Here is a 19,293-nt window from a genome sequence, read left to right as displayed (position 1 = left end):
TTCTTCCTCTGGATCCTGTAACACTCACTGCCTGCTCCACTTCCTGGTTACTCACAGACTGTTCTGCCGCTGCTAATTATATGCTCACATGTTTATAAACTTTTTTTTTTTTTTTTTTTTGTTTTTGGAGACAAGGTCTTTCTGTGTAGCCTATCCTGGACTCGCTTTGTAGACCAGGCTGGCCTCGAATTCACAGTGATCCGCCTGCCTCTGCCTCCTGAGTGCTGGGATTAAAGGCTTGCGTCACCACGCCTGGCTCCTATAACTTGTCTTCTTAAGGCATGAATTTAGGGTTTATTCCTGCTTGAATCTCCTCTATTGTCTAGTCTGTAGTATACAGACCTTATGTGTTTTAGATATTCAAAATATCTTTTTAATAGGATGGTTTAAAAAAACATTACACAGATACTGTAACCTCAATATTTAAGGAGAATTCCTTAATGAAGTATATTAGAAAATCACCCAAATCACCTAAAAATAGAAGTTACATTGTGCTGGCTAGTTTTATGTCAACTTGGCACAAGCTAGAGTCATCTGAAGGAAGGGAACCTTAATTGAGAAAATGCTTTTGTAAGATCCAGCTGTAAGGCATTTTCTTAATTAGTGATTGATCGGGGGAGGGCCCAGCCAGCCCATTTTGGATGGTGTCATCCCAGGGCTGGTAGGTCCTATATTCTATAAGAAAGCAGGCTGAGCAATCCATGAGGAGCAAGCCAGTAACCAGCATTCTTCCGTGGCCTCTGCATCAGCTGCTGCCTCCAGGTTCCTGTGCTGCCTGAGTTTCCTGTCCTGACTCCTTTGATGGAGAACTGTGATGTGGAAGTCTAAGCTGAATAAACCCTTTTTCTCCCCAAGTTATTTGGTTATGGCTTTTCATCACAGTAATAATAACCTTAACTAAGACATATATAGTCTCTGAAATCCTGCCAATAGAGAAACATGTTTGGAAAAGTGTTTTTTTTTCTAAAAAGTACTTTCAGGAAGAAAGGTATGTTAAGTCACATTTATTTGACTATCAGTAACATCAGTTTTATTCTTCAGTAGGAAAGAACTGAATTATGTAATGATATATCTCAATTCTAAGAGGATGGAACCCTTACCATGTGATAGACAATACACTCAATGTTGGGGGGGGGGTCCAAAGATGATGGAGACATAGTTTTCACTTGAAAAGCTCACATCCTAGTCACTAGGATATTTTATTATAACATCTGCAGGAGATCTGACAAAGTCTGGAGAAGCCATGAGCTTTCAGACGTCTGTATCTCTGTCTGGATGCTTCTTTTACTTCTCTGTGGATACAATATTAAAGAAAAATATTTATTTCTACTTACATGTATATATGTGTGTATGGTGGTTTGAATGACAAAGGCTCTCACTGGCTCGAATGCTTAGTCCCCAGGCAGTGGAACTGTTTGGGAAGGACTAGAACACCTTGTTGGAGGAGGTGTGTCACTGGGGGCAGGCTTTGAGGTTTCAAAAGGCCATACTAGGCACAGTCTCTGCCTCTGTCTTTCTCTGCCTGCCTTCCCATAGCTCGGGATGTAAGCTCTCAGCCTCACGTCAGCCTGCCTCCCTGCCTGACACCATGATTTCTGCCACTGATGATAATCCTCTGAAAGTAAGCAAACTTCCAATTAAATGCTTTCTTCTATAGATTGTCTTGGTCATGGCATTTCTTCATAGCAATATAACAGTAACTAAGACAGTGTGTCTGTGCCATTGTCATGACATGCGTGTCATGACATGTGTGTGTGTTGGTGCCTTTGGAGGCTAAAGAGGGTGTCATATTCTCTGGAGCTGCAGTTTACAGGTGGTTAATGGGCCACTTGACCTGGTTGTTAGAAAATAAACTTGGCTCCAAACAAGTGCCCCAAACTATACAAAGCCACCTCCCCAGTTCAGTTAACTTTTACTAAATGCCTCAAGACCTATCTTAAGCATTACTTCCTCTGAGAAGCCTTTTCTAAGCCTCAGAGGGGAGTGAACCCCATCTCTTTGTCGTTTCTAAACCACCTTATACAGCTGCATTACAGAATCTGTCACGTCTCAATGTGGCTAATTTCTCCCATCTCTGTATCGATTCCCTCCTTGATTTCCTTGCTCCCAGTTGTGAGTTTACCTAAGGGTGGCTTTCTAATCTTATTGGGTATTTATTTTCACAACTGGCTGCAGACTTCTCTGATACCACTGGCTCAGAGCTGAGCACCTGCTGGGATGTACAAAACAAAGAGTATACTGCTAGTGTTAGCGACAAGACACTCAATGGTTCCATTCAGCCCAGTTAATACTACCAAGAACCAATTCAAATAATAATAAGGATGTAGGCACCACTACAGAAAATATCTACTGTGTAGCAGGCACGTGACCTACATGTTCTCATTTACTCTAACAACTTTGAAAAGTGCTATCTCTTTTTAGTGTCCGGGGAGGGGGCGGTTCAGAGGAGTAACTTGTCCAAGCTCTTATATCACTCCAGGTGGTCTGCCTGTCAAGTGCATCTGCTATACTTCGTCCTAATACAATGCAGGGAACGAATGTACCTGAGAAGAGATCAAAACCAAGGTCCTCACGGCACACAAATTATAGAGTGCACAGAGATGGTGGCAATCAGATAAACCTTTATGGGGATGGTCAGTTAAAGGACCAGGTCTCCCTACAACACTGGAAAACACCAATGCATGTCAGGGAATCAAACTGAGGGGTAGCTTTGGCTATCTGAGGGATCTTGAAGAGACCTTTCCAACCTTCTTGTGGCTTCCTCTCTCTGGTCAGTGAGGTGAGAGGATTGCGTTGTTAGGTGGGCCAAGGAAATTGCCTCCAAATGCCCGTCCTGTGCAGTACGGAGAGTGCCTGCTTAGGTCCCTTCCTCCTCAAGGAGGATGAGGCGGCCCTCCACTTCACTGTGGTCTGGACTCCCTCTTCTTGGGTTAGGCGAAGGTTTTTCCCACTCAGCATGAAGGGGTGGGCAGCTTTATTTACACATTAATTTAGGTCTTAGCATACCGACTGTGTGTTAGCGGGGACGGATTAGTCCGTTCCTCCTCACCTGGAGGTTGGGGTTATTGGCCTCTTTCTCCTGAGCTTCTGAAAAGGAGACGCTTCTTTTGGCTCATTGAATGATATGCTATGGTGTGTGCGCGCGCGCGCGTACACGTGCCCTAGCAAGGTAGCTGTTTCCTCTCACCTCAGGGTAGGGAAGCTGACGCCTCTCTTCAGCCTAGAGGGCGTGAGGGTGGTATCTTCGCCTCCAACTGGGACACGACTCTCCTCTCCAAAGCATGAAGGTGGTGGTGGGGGACTCTCGGCTTCCCTTCCCTCCATTCGGCGAGGGAGCCAGGTTCCCACACAGTCATGCTCTGGTGGCTGGAGGCCAGGTTCTCCCCCTCCACGTACGACAGAGCCTGAAGGCGGGGCCCAAGCGAGTAGGCGGGGGCGGAGCCGGCTCTGCGGCGAGGGGCGGAACCAGCACTAGCCACGCCCTCAGCACCGCCCACCGCTCTCTTGCTTTGCAGGCTTGCTCCCCAGACCCAGAGCGCCGCGGCTGTCTGCTGGGCTCCGGAGCCGCGGACCACCTTTGGTCGCCCCGCGCCGTCCTCCCGGCGCTGCCTGGCCCGCCGCCTCGAGCGCTCACAGCCCCTCAAGCCAGATGATGAACTTCCTGAGGCGCCGGCTGTCGGACAGCAGCTTCATCGCCAACCTGCCCAATGGCTACATGACTGACCTTCAGCGCCCGGAGCCGCAGCAGCCCCCGCCCGCCCCCGGCCCCGGTGCCGCTCCGGCGTCCGCGGCCACCTCTGCTGCCTCGCCCGGCCCCGAGCGCAGGCCGCCACCCGCCCAGGCACCTGCACCGCAGCCCGCGCCGCAGCCCGCGCCGACGCCGTCGGTGGGCAGCAGCTTCTTCAGCTCGCTGTCGCAAGCCGTGAAGCAGACGGCCGCCTCCGCCGGCCTGGTGGACGCCCCCGCGCCTTCGGCAGCTTCCAGGAAGGCCAAGGTGCTGCTGGTGGTCGACGAGCCGCAAACCGACTGGTAGGCCCCTGCGGGGTCCGCCGGGGACAGGGTGTGAAGATGGACCCTCGAGGTCACCCGGGAGAACATCCGGGAAGAGCAGGTGGTCGTGTGTGGGAGGGGTGAGGGCAGGCATCGACCTCCCAGAGGTGAATGGCCCGGTGGTCTCCAGGCTGGCAGCAGAGCCTGCTACTACGTTAAGCACCCGTGGGGCTTAAAAATAGTGACAAGTCCACCAAGCTCCAGAGGAAGGCCACACAGCCAAGAATGTTTGGGCAACACACACTGGCTCTGATGGTGATGGTGGGGACACCATAAAGTGGGACCAGGAAAGGGAGATAGATCTGAGAAGAGTTGGGGGAGGGAGGGTGACTATGATCAAAACAGGTTGTACAACATCATCTTCAAAGAACTATAAAAAACAAAAGCAAAACAAGAAAAAAAATACTTTTGGGGGGGGCGAACTTAACAGTTCAGACACATACAAGCCAAGCCAAGCCAAGGTGAAAATGGCCCCAGATGACCATTAAAATAAAGGCCACCAAAAAAAAAAAAAAAAAAAAAAAAAAAAAAAAAAAAAGACCCTGGGCTGCAAGGCCTAGAGTGAATTGGAGTGGAAAATAGTGTTTACCTTTGAAAGCTGCTGTCCTGTACTGACATCAAGGTGGGTTAGATCACAGATGTGCTAACTCAGAGTGTGATTGGCATCTGTTTCAAAATAATGAGATTATTGCATATGTGCAGCGAGGAGGGGATGTATGTTTTTCAAATTTCTCTCTCTCTCTCTCTCTCTCTCTCTCTCTCTCTCTCTCTCTCTCTCTCTCTCTGTGTGTGTGTGTGTGTGTGTGTGTCTGTCTGTCTGTCTGTCTGTCTGTCTAAATGATGGTGGCTTTTTCCCAGCTGAATGATGAAGACCTAGGTAAAACATTACAGATTGTTAAAAGGCACAGATAAAATGATTGGCCGTAATGCAGTAAGGGGGAAACTTCAGGAATGCTTTTTCTTTTTCTTTTTAAAGAGATACAGGGAGTGGGGGGAAGATTGGAGAAGGTGTTAGGTTTAGTTGAGAAATACAGGGACGAGGTCCACTCAAGACTAATTAATGAAGAGTGGCTCCTTTGATGCAGCAGGAAGCTGACTTAAGAGATAGTGGATGGTGGGCTGACTGGTGAGTCTGGAGACATGAAAAGGCCAGGAATCTAAGGTGCCTTTTCCTTAGGAATTCGAGGAAGGGTTTCTGTTTGTTTTGTTTTTCTTAGAGGCTTGAGGTGATTGATGCTTGGATCTGAGGATTCTTCCCCAGAGGAAGGAACAGGGACGCCAGAGCTGTTCATTTCTCTTTTAGCTGATTCCCTGTTTTGCTTTTTCTGCCATGCCTTCATCGGGGGACTTGTGGGGAGGGAGGGAGTGCTGGCGTGAGCTGGTGGAAAGGACATGTACACCTGGAGATGTGTGTCCTCCTACTGGCTGCTGTTGGCATGATGGAATCATTTCCTTTGGGTGCTTTGTGTGGTTGGCCTTTATTTTTCAAGATACCAGGGTGCACAAGACCTTTATCAGAAAAAAATTTAAAAGGTACCCACCAGCAAGAGGGCAATGGGGAAGGTATGGCAATAGTGCCGCTGGGAGTCTCCTCTAGGAATTACTCTCCGTTTAAATCAACAAGTGTTTATTCAGGAGGGAGGGAAGGCAACTACATTCTATTTAAGCACCCCATCGTATGTCCAACTTTCTGGTCAGGACTCTTGATGTGATATTCCATTAGGTTTTCACCACAAAATTAAGGCTTAGAAAAAGGTAAGTGGTGAGTTTACAGCCATACAGCTAGTAACACAGTGACGCTAGGACTGTCTAGCTTCACCGCTGCCACCCTACAGTACTGTCTCATTAGTAGAATGTTACTGTGATCAGCAGTAATAATACACTTCCTTTTTAGGGGTTAGACAATGTTGGGGGCCTTTGGGAAAACCCACACTAATTTGGGTGACACAATAGATAGCCTGAGACAGTTAACAAAAGGAATCTAGAGTTATTGGTTAAGATTATTTCAGAAATTGGTGACATCTAGAGATACTGGTGAGCGCTTAAAAATGAATCATTAAAGGAGAGCCAGGAAATGGGGAGGACCGAGGCTGACATTGATGCTTCCTTTTTCCAGGCGAGCATCTCATTCTTGTGAGTGTTGTCCTGGTCTCTTACCCCACTGCAGAAGCCATTTTGCTTGCTTCTAATTGCTAGTTAGAGACCCACAGGTAGGTAGGTCAGTGTCCGTATGAGTGTGACGAGGCTTGCAGTTGAGTCTGTTTAGTTAGAAATGAGGGGTGTGAGATTTGAAATTCTCCTTGGATAGGATTATTTCCTAGGAAGAGAGCCGGGATAAACTGGAGAACCTGCTTTGCCCTAGAGACTAGACTTCTGATCGAAGTAATAGGATTCGCTTTCCTGTGGGCTGACTCTCAACTGCTTTATGATTTTCTCTGGAGTAATAACATTGATTTATTAAAACCCTTAAGCTAAGTTTGAGTCTGGGACTTGATGCTAGTTCTGTGCCTCTGTGTTTTTGTAGTCAATAGCAAGCCCAAGAATTTTCTCATCTTCTAGCATGTCTAAATTTGTTTAAGACAACTCAGTTAAATACTGATGAGTGGTTTTATTGAAAGGTCTCTGAATTAAGGAGCAGGTGGCTGCTTATGACAAGCACAGTAACTTACAAGGGTGCTTTTTTTTCCCTTAAGGCTAATTTAAATAATTTGTCTTACAGTTTAAGCTATCTAGGCAGAATTGAGTAATCAGGTGTTATATATACCCAATGCCATTTTTATGGTGCTTGAGTAGGAAGAACGCAATATCTCAGTAGAACCTAGAGTATTGGTCCCATCTGAATTAAAGGACGCTAGCATAAAGAGTTTTTTTTTTTTAAACAAGCATCTAAATAATTTCGGATGTGAGAGAAAAGCTTAAAACATCTTCTCACGTCACTGTTAATATACAGAAGATCCTTTTGAATTTCTTATCAGTGTAATTGTGGGCAGTGTGATTTGGAGCCCTGACCTCTACCTTGGCTCATGAGAAAATTGGAGAGTATGTCTTTCCTTTCCTTGAAATTTCAACGTAGCCTGAGAGCTTTAGCTTAATTGCACACCAAAAGTTTACTGAAAAATATGTATGCCACTAAAAAAATGAAATCAATCGTGTGTGTGTGTGTGTGTGTATGTGTGTATGCGTGCGTATGTGTGTGTGTTATTTGTTATGGCTTTAGTATTGCCCAAATGCATGTCTTACTTAGGGTTCATAGCTATATTTGAAGTGCAGTTAGGATTGTACTTTATGGTCTTCATGCTTTATTATAGAGAAGGGGGCCATTTGGCACACCTGCTTCTGCTTCGGTTACATCCTCACTGATGAAGAGGTTAAGTTTTCCACCAGGTGCTCCCCTGCCTCCATGCATGCAAGCACCTGTGACTCCAGTGGTCAAGTAAACACCCCCTACTGGCATATTTCAGCACTTGATTTGAAAATTACTGTGGCAGAAGCATTCTTGACCATCTAGAAACAGCAGATACAATAAGTCAACAGATGTTTATTAAGTATCTTTATAGGGTATATTTATTATCCAGCTCAGTAGATAAGATAAATATACATTTAAAAAAAAGCCTACTAAGGTCTACTTCTGGTATTCAGAGTATGGCCCCTTGGATCAATGGCATTTGCATCAACCGGAAGCATCGTGAATAACAGTCTCAGGTCCTGTTTTCTGCCCACTGCAAAGTATTTTGCATTTAAACAAGGATCTCATAATCAAATCTGAAGCACACTGAACTGAAGAATACGAGATTAGTGCTGTTAGTGTGGCAACATGACAACTACTGTCATTTATTGAGCAATTACTATATACAAGATGGTATACTAAGTTCTAAAAATGTCATCTGCTCTTTGTGACCACTGTGAGGTAAAAGAATGACTGGCTGGTCTGGGCCATGGCTCACACCTGCCATCTTAGCACTCAGGAGGCGGAGGCAAGAGGATTGTTTTGAGTTCAAGCCAATGAGACGCCATGTAAAAGAAGGAAGAACAGACCTAGAGGGAAAGAAAGAAATGATCTCGAACTGAGCTTTGAAGAAACTTGACTTAAGAGAAGTGGGTATGGCCTAGTCCATAGCAAAATTAAAAGTGCCAAAAAAAAAAAAAAAAAAAAAAAAAAAAGAAAAGAAAAAAGAAAAGAAAAAGGGCCCACAAAGAAGTCCTGGAACTCATTATGTAGCTCAGGCTGGCCTCAAACTCAGAGATCCACCGGCTTCTTCCTCCTGAGTGCTGGGATTAAAGGTGTGCACCACCATGCCAGGCTCAGACTTTTTGATTTTTAATAAGCTAGTGTTTGAGCATTTTTTTTTATTAAGAGGGGAATGAAAGATATGGAGTCTGTTTGGATCAGTGTTCAGGAGTGGCGCTAGGGAAGTATTTGGATTATACCTCAGGCGGCGTGGAATTCCAAGGAAGTTCAGGTTTTATTTTTTGACAGATATTATGTCTCCTATTCCTAATTAGAAGGAACATAAAGTTTTATAAAAATAGAATTTCATTGTTTATAGCAACAATAATTTGCACTTTAACCTTCTAGGATATTATAGCTGAAATATGGTCATTTGGGATATTTGCGAACAGGAAAAGTTTGGTTTGAGGAAGGTAAGTGACTTCCCTAAGGTTATTAGGCTAGTCACTGACAGAACCAGAACCAGGATTTGTGATTTCAGGCTCTGACTTCTTATAGTCTTTCATGTCTAGTCTCAGTTCCCTCAGCTGTTGGTGGAGGCTTTTGAGCTTATACTCAATAGCAGCACTTAAAGAAACTAAATAATCATTCAGCCTAGAGCAATGAAACAATCCGTTGAAGGCTAAAGGTTGAAGGACAGAGAGCTGGAGAGATGGCCTCGCAGTAAAGAGCACCTGCTCTTCTTGCAGAGGACCCGAGTTCAGATCCCAGCACTCCCGCTCCAGAGGATTCAATGGATTCAATGCTTCTTCTGGCCTCCACAGGCATCCTCACTGCTCCCTTCCTCTCCCCCCAACACATACACACACAAAACAAATCTTAAGAAAGAATTAAGAACAAAATGGGCAACGCGACTCACTTCTTTCACAGTTTTTGTGATATTTTCTTTCTTAAATTACTATTGAGGGCATCCTCCAGTTAAGACTCTTTTCTCCTTAAAAAATGCTTTAAATTTGCATTTATTGTTTCTGTCAGAGAGGGAGGGAGGGAGGGAGGGAAAGAGAGATCGTGCACTTGCCGTGGCACACAGTGGAAGGGCAGAGGACACCTTCCTGAAGTCAGTTCTCTCTTTCTACCATATGGACCCTGGGGATTGGATTATCAGGCTTGGTGGCAAGTGTCTTAACTGCTGAACTATCTCACCTTTCCTGAAAAAAAAATCCTTTTATATCTCCTTCAATTCTTTTTTAAGGCTTTATTATATATATACCATATTTGTATTGGTGCTGAAGGAGGACAGAAGAGGGCATCAAACTCTTTGAGTCTGAAGATACAGGTTGTCGTGAGCTGCCTGATGTAGGTGCAGAGAACCCACCTTGAGTCCTCTGCAAAAGCAGGAAGTGTTCTCAACGGCTGAGCAACCTCTCCAGCCCCCTTTATTTCTTTAATCTTTTAAAGAGCCATTGAGCAGTTGTTAGGAGCACTTAAGCATATCACATAATAGCAAGGGCAGAAATCATACTGTTAGTGGGATAGTGATGTTTCAGCATAGGTCATTCTAAAGTTGCTGAAAGCAACTCTTGAAGACCTAGTCATAAAAAAACTAAAACTCCGCTGATGTTCTTAGGACTTATGTTATAGTGATGCCTCCCTCTTCAGGAACCCTGTCCTACCTTACTGCTCTGGCCTATCCAAGATTACTTACAGATGAGAACTACCATACCCACTTATAAAATATTTTTCATATATAAAGATGATTTATCTTGCAATAAAATGTAACATATGGTTCATTTAAGGAGTAACCACTCGCTGTTTTTGATATTACTGCATTTACAAAATGAGGATATACACAGGGCTTTTAGAGTCATGCCTACTGTGTGCAGTGAGGACATGTTTAAATACTGTTGCTTACAGGTTGGAGGGCTCTCTCTCTACCTCCATCTGCTTCGTCGCACCCCCACCATGTGTGGCTATAAATAAATAAATAAATAAATAAATAAATAAATAATGGGACATTGTCTGTCACATTGGGTTGCATTGCATTCCTTTGTTCTTCCCATGGAGTTGCCATTAAAGACCAAAAGGCTATAATAGTACCACTTTAGAGGACACGATGGTTGAGGAGCTATTCCTCCCGTTATTGTTTCAGTACAGCAGGAAGAGGTAGCTGAGAACAGGGCAGGTTACCTATGGAGACAATAAGGTGAGTAAATAACACAGAGTTCTGAACTCCAGGCAGGCTTATGTGTTTAAGAGTAGGAGGCCATACCAACTTTGGTATTATTCTCAACAAGAGCCATCTGGGAAATTTTAACCACCTTACAGATGTTTATAGAGTAAATTAACATTATGTTCAGACACCTTACCTCTTTTTCTTTATCAGCCTGAGGCAGTGAAGACACAGGATTGAGGACCAGAAGACCTAGCATTGAGCTCTGACCGTACTATTAACAATATGACTATCAGAATTACATAACCACTTCAGCTTTCCTTTTCTCTTATTTGATAACTTTTCAGTGTGGACCTATTACATGCCAGACACTGTTCTGGATCCTGGAATAAAACAGACAAAATTAGTTTCTTTATCTGAAAGATGGACATAACAATGTGTACCTTTCAAAATGCTGTTGTGAGAATGTATATATTTCAAATGCTGTTGTGAGAAATAAATAAGGTCTTGAAGCATTTTGTAAACGACGAAGAGCCACTTGTGCTATTGCTTCATACATCCCTGTTTTCAGTTGTAGGTATCCAACCTGTTTGGGCACTAATTCCCACCCCCATGCATGTATTGTATGTATGTGTGTGTGTGTGTGTGTGTGTGTGTGTGTGTGTGTGTGTGTGTGTAGTATATGCTTATATACATGCTCACACATATACATGTGTGTGTAGTATATGTCTATATACACATTTATATGTATACATGCACCTGTGCACGTGTGTGTGTGTATGTATGTATGTAGGCCAGAGGTCAATGTTGTTATCTGACCCTATGACTCTCTACCTTGTTTTCTGAGACAAGATCTCTCACTGAACCCTGAACTCTCAGGATCACCAAGACTTTCTAGCCAGGGAGCTCCAGGGTTCCACCTGTCATTCTCTTCCAGTGTTTCTGCTTAGTGGTTTATCTGGTAGTCCAGGCTGAGTCTGACTCACTCTTGTAGTTCAGGCGGGCCTTGAACTCCTGATCCTTCAGCCTAAGTGTCTGCATCCTGGGATCATAGGTAGGCATGTGTCACTGCACAGGACTAGCTGCTTCTTAAATCCTATTTATTTATTTATTTACTCTTTATTTGTGTGTGTGTGTGTGTGTGTGTGTGTGTGTGTGTGTGTGTGTGTGTGTTTATGCCACAGTGTACTTATGGAAGTTAAAGGGTGATTATGAGAAATTTTTCTCATACTGGTTGCTAGAGATTTAGCTGCAGGGACCAGGCTTGAAGCATATGTCATTTTTATCCAATGAGCCATTTTACAGGCTCAGCTACTTTCTAAAAAATTATTTATTTATTTTGTTAGGAAGTAGCATTATTTATTTGATTTGGTTGTCTTAACTTAGGGACAGGACTACATAAATGCTAAAACAGGGGCTTAAGAGGGAAATGAAAGAAGAGAGACGTATGCAGATGTATTTAGAAAATGTCACTTATATTCTTTCTCCTATCCGGTCCATTGTTCATATTGCTTTCCAAGTGTTTATGAGCAAACAAACAAACAAACAAACAAACAAAGCATACTCCGCTCCAACCATTGTTCTCTAACACGCTGCTTATTTTGCTCACGGTCTTACTCTGTAAGCTGCAGCGTGCCTTTCCAGACGGCTTTTGGTGCTCTCGTGGTCACTTCCACCATTCTCTGCATCGCCTTCTCCCTGCGCTTGCCCTGGACTTAAAGGCAGGATCCCGTGATGTTGCTGTTCACTTTCCTTTGCCTGGAATGCTCTTAATTTATGTATTTCTTAACATTTATTTTCCTTACTCTCCTCTCAGAGGAGGAAAGTCCTACCTATTTTAAAAAGCCCTGTTATCTTCCTTCCTTTCTTATTTCTCCTATTCTTCTTTTCCTATTCTTTCTTTCCTCCTATTCTTCCTCTCTTCTTCTTTACTCCCATTTTCTACTGAGTGTGCCTTCCGTTGGTTATAAAGAAACAAGAAAAACAAACAAGCAAGCAAGCAAACCATCTTTGACCTCTTAATCAACTCTTTTGGAAGTGAGACTCTTTTGTGTCTATTTCCTTGTCCCGTAATTGTTCTTATCCACAGTTACTGGGTGTACTGGTGAAATTTGTTTTTGCTCGTGTACTGAACTGCTAAAACCTAGTGAGGGTGTGATCCATTGATGTTTGACAGTGTTTATCTTCTTAACAGGCCCCTGGCCTCAGAACACTGTTTTCTTTGCTGTCTTCTTAAGATTCCTTTGCTTTTTTTCATTAGATGCAGCTGTTTCTTAGGGGACTGTTTTCTGGTCAATCTCTTTTTCCATTTGACATTTTCTCACTGGTTCATCTATTCTCAAGATGTCACTTCCTAAATGTAATCAGCCCCCCTCCCCTTTAACCTTTAACCAGAAATTGGTTCAGTGGCCTCCTTGACATTTCCATCGAGGTGGTTAAAGGCAACTCAAGGTCATTTGGTCCAATATTGAATTTCTTCTCTTTTCCCTCTATCTCAGTTCATCTCATATTCTACTTAGAGATACACAGTGTCTTCGTTTCTTTTCTATTGCTGTGATGAGACACCATGACTAAGGCAACTTACAAAAGAGAGGGTTTAATCAGCCTTATGGTTTCAGAGTGTTAGAGTCTGTGATGGTAGTAGAGCAAAGACATGATGGCAGAAACAGCTGAGAGCTCATATCTTTGTTGTTGTTGTTTGTTTGTTTTGAGACTGGGCCTTCCTATTTAGTCCTGGTTATCCTGGGACTCATAGAGATCCTCATGTTCTTCCTTCAGGAGTGCTGGCATTAAAGTCATGCACCACTACATCTGCTAATGTTCTTGATGCACAATCAGGAGGCAGAGAGACATACTGGGAACAGTGCAAGTGAACTCTTAAAGCTCACCCCCAGTGACACACCTCCAGAAAGGCCACACCTCTTAATCCTTCCCAAAGAGTTCTACCAATTGAGGATCAAGCATTCCAACATAAGCTTATAGGAGCCATTCTCATTCAAACCACCACAACAATGGTTATTACCTCAAAACCCCCTTAACATCTTCCTGGAACCTTTGCAAGTCTCTTCATTGCTTCTACTTAAGAACTTGAAGAGCTTTTTAAGTGTAAATAGCTATTTAAATGTAAACGGCATGTCTAGTCCTTTGCTTAAACCTTTCAGTAGCTTCTTATGCCCTGTTGATGGTCCTCCTGTGACCTGACCTCTTTGTTCCCCTGCCTCCTTCTAACCATTTCCAAACTTCATTTTCTAGTAATTCTAAAATGTTTGCAAACCTGTACAGAGATTATGGCATTCCTTCTTATTTTTATTCAGCTGTTAACTCATGTTGTAATTACCTTTGCTCTTTCATTTTGTTGCTTGACCAAGTTCATATTTCTGTCTTGAGATTGAGACAGGTAACTGCTTTTCTAAACAGTCTTTTCCAATCACCTAGACTTTGTTGGGTATTCGGCATCTTCATATCCTCAATGGAAGATCTCTCCCCCCGCCCCCCACATTGTGTGTGTGCCATAGTTTATACGTGGAGGTCAGAGGACAAGTGCTAGACTTGGTTCTCTCCTTCCACTATGTAGGTTCTAAGGATCAAATTCAGGTTGTCAGCATTGGTGGCAAAGGCTTTTTATTTGCTGAGTCACCTGGCTAGCCCAAGTCTGTGAATATCTTTATCCCTAGATACAACATAATATCTGTTTGTCTGCCTCCATTTGTCGACTGAGCGCTTTGAGCATAGGCTTAGTATTTTCTTAATTTTTATAGCTAATACAACATAATGGCCTCATATGCTTTGAAGTAAATCAATCAGCAGAAAAAGATTGGGATATTGAAAAAAAAAGATAAGAAGGGCACATTGTCAATTGAGAATTATTCTAGGATTAGACATTGTGTTAGTCAGTGTTCTATTGCTGTGAGGTGACACCATGACCATAGCAACTCATATAAAGGAAAACATTTCATTGGGGCTGGCTTACAGTTTCAGAGGTTTAGTCTGTTATCACCATGGCGGGAAGCATGGCAGTGTGCAAGCAGACATGGTGTGAGGTAGCTGAGAGTTCTACATCTAGATCTTCAGGCAGCAGGAGGAGAGAAACTCTGGGCTTGGAATGTGCTTTTTAAAACTTCAAAGTCTTCCCTCAGTGACACATTTCCTCCAACTAGGCATTAACTCCTAATCCTTTCAAACAGTGTCTCTCTCTCCCTGGTGCCCAAAGAAGTATTCAAATCTAGGACTACGGGGGCCATCCTCATTCAAACCACCACAGACACTTACGGTATTGTGTTGGAGTCAACCATTTTTTCTCTTCAAATATAAGCTTTGGATTGCTTGTATGATGAGAGATAACTACTAATTTTCAAACTCCAGAAATCAACCTTCTTTAGAGGTTTAGTTCTGATTGTAAAAGCTATGGCAACCCACACCAGTGGGACACATTATCTGGTCCATATCAGTTCTAATTGAGTGAAGGCAAATGGAATAAAATACAGGCTCAGATTCCTCTTACTTAACTATCTTGTCACTTGGCTTTCAAGGGGCCATTTTTCTTAAGCTAATCCTCTTCTTGCTTCATCCAGAAACCTTTCCCTGAGTGTAAAACTCCAGTCTTGGGCCATCTGAGCTACTCATTTCTTTCTTTGGAGAATTAGTTCCCATGTGTTACTGCTTTGCCTGTGTTCTTACCAAAGCCTTGTGTGCCTTCTCCAAATAGCTCTTAGGAGCTTCCTGCTAACTGGGAGTGTGGGAGTGGTTTAATTTGCTGATCTACAAGGATTCTTCAAAACTATCACAAACAGTATATTTATTTCACTCAAAAAGAAATTAGTTATAAACTGTATACTGATAGAACAGAATTTTGGAGAGCCAAAATAGCGTTGTTTTTGAAAAATAATCAACAACAAAACAAACAAACCAAAACCAAAACTACACAGCAAACTTTCAAGATCTGATCTGACTTTGCTTGTTTCTTTAGGCTTACCTTTTTTTCACTCCCTACCTATTTGATGTAGCCATGCTGGACTGCTTGAATTAACCAAATGTGCCATGGCCTCGTGTTATCATTTATACACATTTATATTACCACTGCACTGCTAGAAAGGCTTTTCTTTCCCCCTTGCCACTGCCTAGGTAGTTCTGAACAAGTAAGACCTAATTCTGTGTCAGTGGTTGCTCTATATTCTTTGACCTGCCACCAGCTGTTTTATTCTCCCTATATATTTGGCCTTCAAAAGAAAAGGACACAAAGTAAAAATATGTAGGATGAGAAGGGCAAAAAAAAAAATATATACTGCACAACTGCTGGCTCGGTTACTAGTTTATTCTATTCAAGATTTTTGATAAACTAATAATATAAGTCTTTGGTAACTAAAAAATATGTAATTTATTATATTACCATAAACATTTTACTGTATAGGTATCGCATAGCATACTGTACATTTTAAATATATATAATAAAAATTTTTTGAAGTATATATATATAATAAAAATTCAATTATTGGTTTCTCTAGATATACAACTATAGTTAATCCTTAAATTTTTTTCAATTTGTTAATCAATATGCTCTTATAATAGTTAACTCACTGTATTATGATATTTTATTTAACAGTAAAGCCTTAACACTTCTATCACTTTACAATTCTAAGAAGATTTTTATGTATGTAGGCAGGCCTGTGATCCCAGCTAGTGGGAGGCTGAGGGAGGAGAAATACAAGTGCAAGGCTTGCCAAGGTTACAGAGTTGATGTTATGTGATACCCACGTACTGAAATGGTTGTGCTAGAGAAACACATCACTGTATTCATCATTTCACACAGCTGGCAATTCCCCCAGTACAGCAGGAGCAGTTATAATCCACTCACTTAACAAATGTCTTGAATAGAATGTATTAGTAACTGTGGCCTTCATGTTGTAATAGTGTATTTTAGGGGGCCTTGCCTGTCCTACATATATGCTTTTAAGGGTCAAATGCCATATCTGCCTGTCTTTCTCATCTCCCCACCTTCAACAGTTCTGGGATTCCCTTGAAGGAAACGACTGTAATGTTAAAACAAAATGAAACAGTTGTCACTCTGTGCATTTTATTGAATCTGTAGACAGATGTGTGAGGGTAATATTTGCATGTGTAGGGTAAAGGATTGGGCCTCAGCCAAGAGGAGGGGCAGCTGTGAACAGTGGAGCACATGGTAAGACTAAAATTTAGAATGTGGTATCCTATGTGAAATGGCTTCAAAGACTGCCACAGAGGTTGTGGAGACAATAATGATTCAGATAATGATCATAAGGATGCTAAAAATCAGCGAACCAGTGTTCAGGCACTTTGTGGTAGAGGCACAGGCCTGGGCCCAATCATATTGCTCATTATCTTCCTGTCAGTAGACTTCACAGAGAAGGCATACTTATTCATGACGAGTGTGTCAAACACGGACAAGACCACAAGAATCAGGGACAGTGTTGGTTGGGCATGTTGATTAAGTTGGTCCTGACAACAGTTGAGCCATGGGGCTCCCCAAGCTCAGCCACCATGTGTTCCTTTTTGATTCACTCATAGTTTGAGTGAGAGTCTCGTGTTGATGATCAAGAAGGCTTAAGGTAGCCGGGCGGTGGTGGCGCATCCCTTTAATCCCAGCACTTGGGATGCAGAGGCAGGCGGATCGCTGTGAGTTCGAGGCCAGCTTGGTCTACAAAGTGAGTCCAGGACAGTCAAGGCTACACAGAGAAACCCTGTCTAGAAAAACAAAACAAAAACAAAAAAACAAAACAAAAAAGAAGGCTTAAGGTGTGTGGTCCAGGGTACTGACTCTAGAGCAGTCAGCCCTGCTGCAGGGTATCTGCTGCTACCTTTGATCTAATGACTATAAGTTTTATTTAAGCGTAGGTAGAACAAAGATGGCTTTTAATAATTAACTGAAGAATTGACCAGTGATTCATTAAAAATTCATGAAGTTATCAATGATGAGCAAAATTACTTTCTTTGTTTCTTATAAATATGAAAAACAAACATCAGTCACACTAACCAAGATGGCTAATCAATGATGAATGAATTATTCATTTTTGCAGTACTATGGGTTGAACCTAGAACCTCAGGTATGCTAGGTAAGTGCTTGCCCACCGAATGCTAATCTTCGGTTCTCTTTCAGTTTGAGATAGAATTTCTCTAAGCAGCTCGAGGCTGAGCTTGAACTCATTCTGTAATACATGAAGGCCTTGAATTTGCCATCCTGCCTCAGCTTTCCATGTGTCTATACTTACAGGCCTGTACTACCACACCTGGTTATATTTATAAACATTTTTATAAACTGTAAAGTGCTATAAAAAGCATCAATTGTTAATGCTTGATATCTGCATCCCATACTCTTCCTTAGCTTGTCTGTTGATAAGCTTGTTCTGCGTCTAAGCCACCTCTCTGGTGAAGTGAAATGTTTCCATGCACCTCTCAGAGAATGGCTTCACGCTTTCTGCTTCTCTGGGACCCAGAGCTGACTATGTACTCGAGCTTTTCTCACTATGGCTCTTGTCTTTCCTCTTCTTAAAGAAAGAATGGTAAGGGGCAATTCTCCCATTCCAGTTCTTCAGGAACAAATGAAATTCATTTTTCTAAGATATAAACTTATCTGCGTCTTTGTTTAAGGGGCCTAGCCATTTTTCTTCAATAGCTTCAGCTTGATTTAATCCTTTACAAAGAGGCTTGGGCTTTTTTGGGGGGGGCAGGAATAACGATCCCCTTCTCTGTCATGGGCTTGAATCTTTGGAGGACCCCAATATTACAATGATAACATAGCCCTCAACTGCTTTTCTTTTACACTTTGTTAGGTTTCAATGAAGACTGAGTCCTTTCACATTTGGGTCTGGCGATGTGACTCTAGGGACACCTAACAATACAGGATGGTTCCTAGTCCCTGTCTCCTCCTGATGAATAACTGTTGTTGAGAATTTACCATCTAAAATGCTGTGTGTTCTGTCATTGTAACTATTATAGGAAAAAAAAAAAGGGTTCCAATGAAAGAGAATGAACAAACAACTCTTAAGTCTAGTATATTAGCTGCTATGAAAGCCACTAAAATACTTGGTAAAAGCATATGGAGAGAGAGAGAGAGAGAGAGAGAGAGAGAGAGAGAGAGAGAGAGAGAGAGAGAGAGAGAGAGAGAGAGAACGCGCATGTGTGTGTGTGCATGTGTGTGTGTGTGTGTGTATGTGTTCTTAGAACTTCTGTGGAATCTCAAGGAAAACAAAACTAGTGTAGTACAGGGGGAACAGTGTTCAAGCATTTACATCTCTGTGCTGCCAAATATTTGTGTCACCACTATAGGCAATTCTTGGGTCCTCAGTTTCTATTTTAAAAATTTAGAAATGTGAGCTCGTCTGTCTTCCAAGGTCCTCGCAAATTAATTTCTTGAAACTGAGTGATTTCTAAAATTTGAATCTCTTGGCAGTTTAAAGAGTTGCTCAGAGAAGGAAGAAAATGACTATGGACCGAAGGTCAGAAGATGTTTCAAAGAAGGGACAGATTTGATCTGAAATTTGAAGGATGAGTGGGGTTTTGATTAGTGAGAAGAGAATTATTTCAGTTAAAAGAAGAGCTAGAATAAAAGCAAAAGTATAATAACGACGAGTCTGGGATGCAGATTTAGGTCAACTGCCCTGAAGGGTTTGTGCAGAGATATAATAATACAGGATGTGTTCAGCCATATGCAACATGTCAGTCAGAAACTGCCTTATGTAGAAGTATTAGCTTATTTACTGTGTTATGAAGTAGATTGCTTTTACAACCTAATCTTACAAATGGAGGAGCTAAAGCTTGTAGGCGTAGGTCCAGGAGTCTAGCCCCTGTGCCCATGCTCCTAGCCGTCACGCTCTCTCCAACAGATAATCCTGCCCCACACTTCTCCTCATGCAGACATGCCCATGTCTGTGAT

The 19,293-nt window shown here is 42.5% G+C and overlaps 1 protein-coding gene across 1 annotated transcript in view; it reads left to right on the top strand.

The window, feature by feature from the left end:
- The first annotated feature begins 3,501 nt into the window (after positions 1-3,501).
- SYN2 (synapsin II) overlaps positions 3,502-19,293 on the top strand; it is a 125,536-nt gene continuing 109,744 nt past the window's right edge. Inside the window, exon 1 of the mRNA XM_084765231.1 lies at positions 3,502-4,029. Within this exon, the coding sequence (XP_084621357.1) occupies positions 3,650-4,029 (380 nt within the window). The 5' untranslated portion in view covers positions 3,502-3,649. The remainder of the gene's footprint in view (positions 4,030-19,293) is intronic.

The sequence above is a fragment of the Acomys minous genome (genome assembly GCF_964271855.1).
Source record: "Acomys minous genome assembly, chromosome: 17".
NCBI lineage: Eukaryota > Metazoa > Chordata > Mammalia > Rodentia > Muridae > Acomys > Acomys minous.
This window is presented reverse-complemented; position numbering and strand designations above follow the sequence as displayed.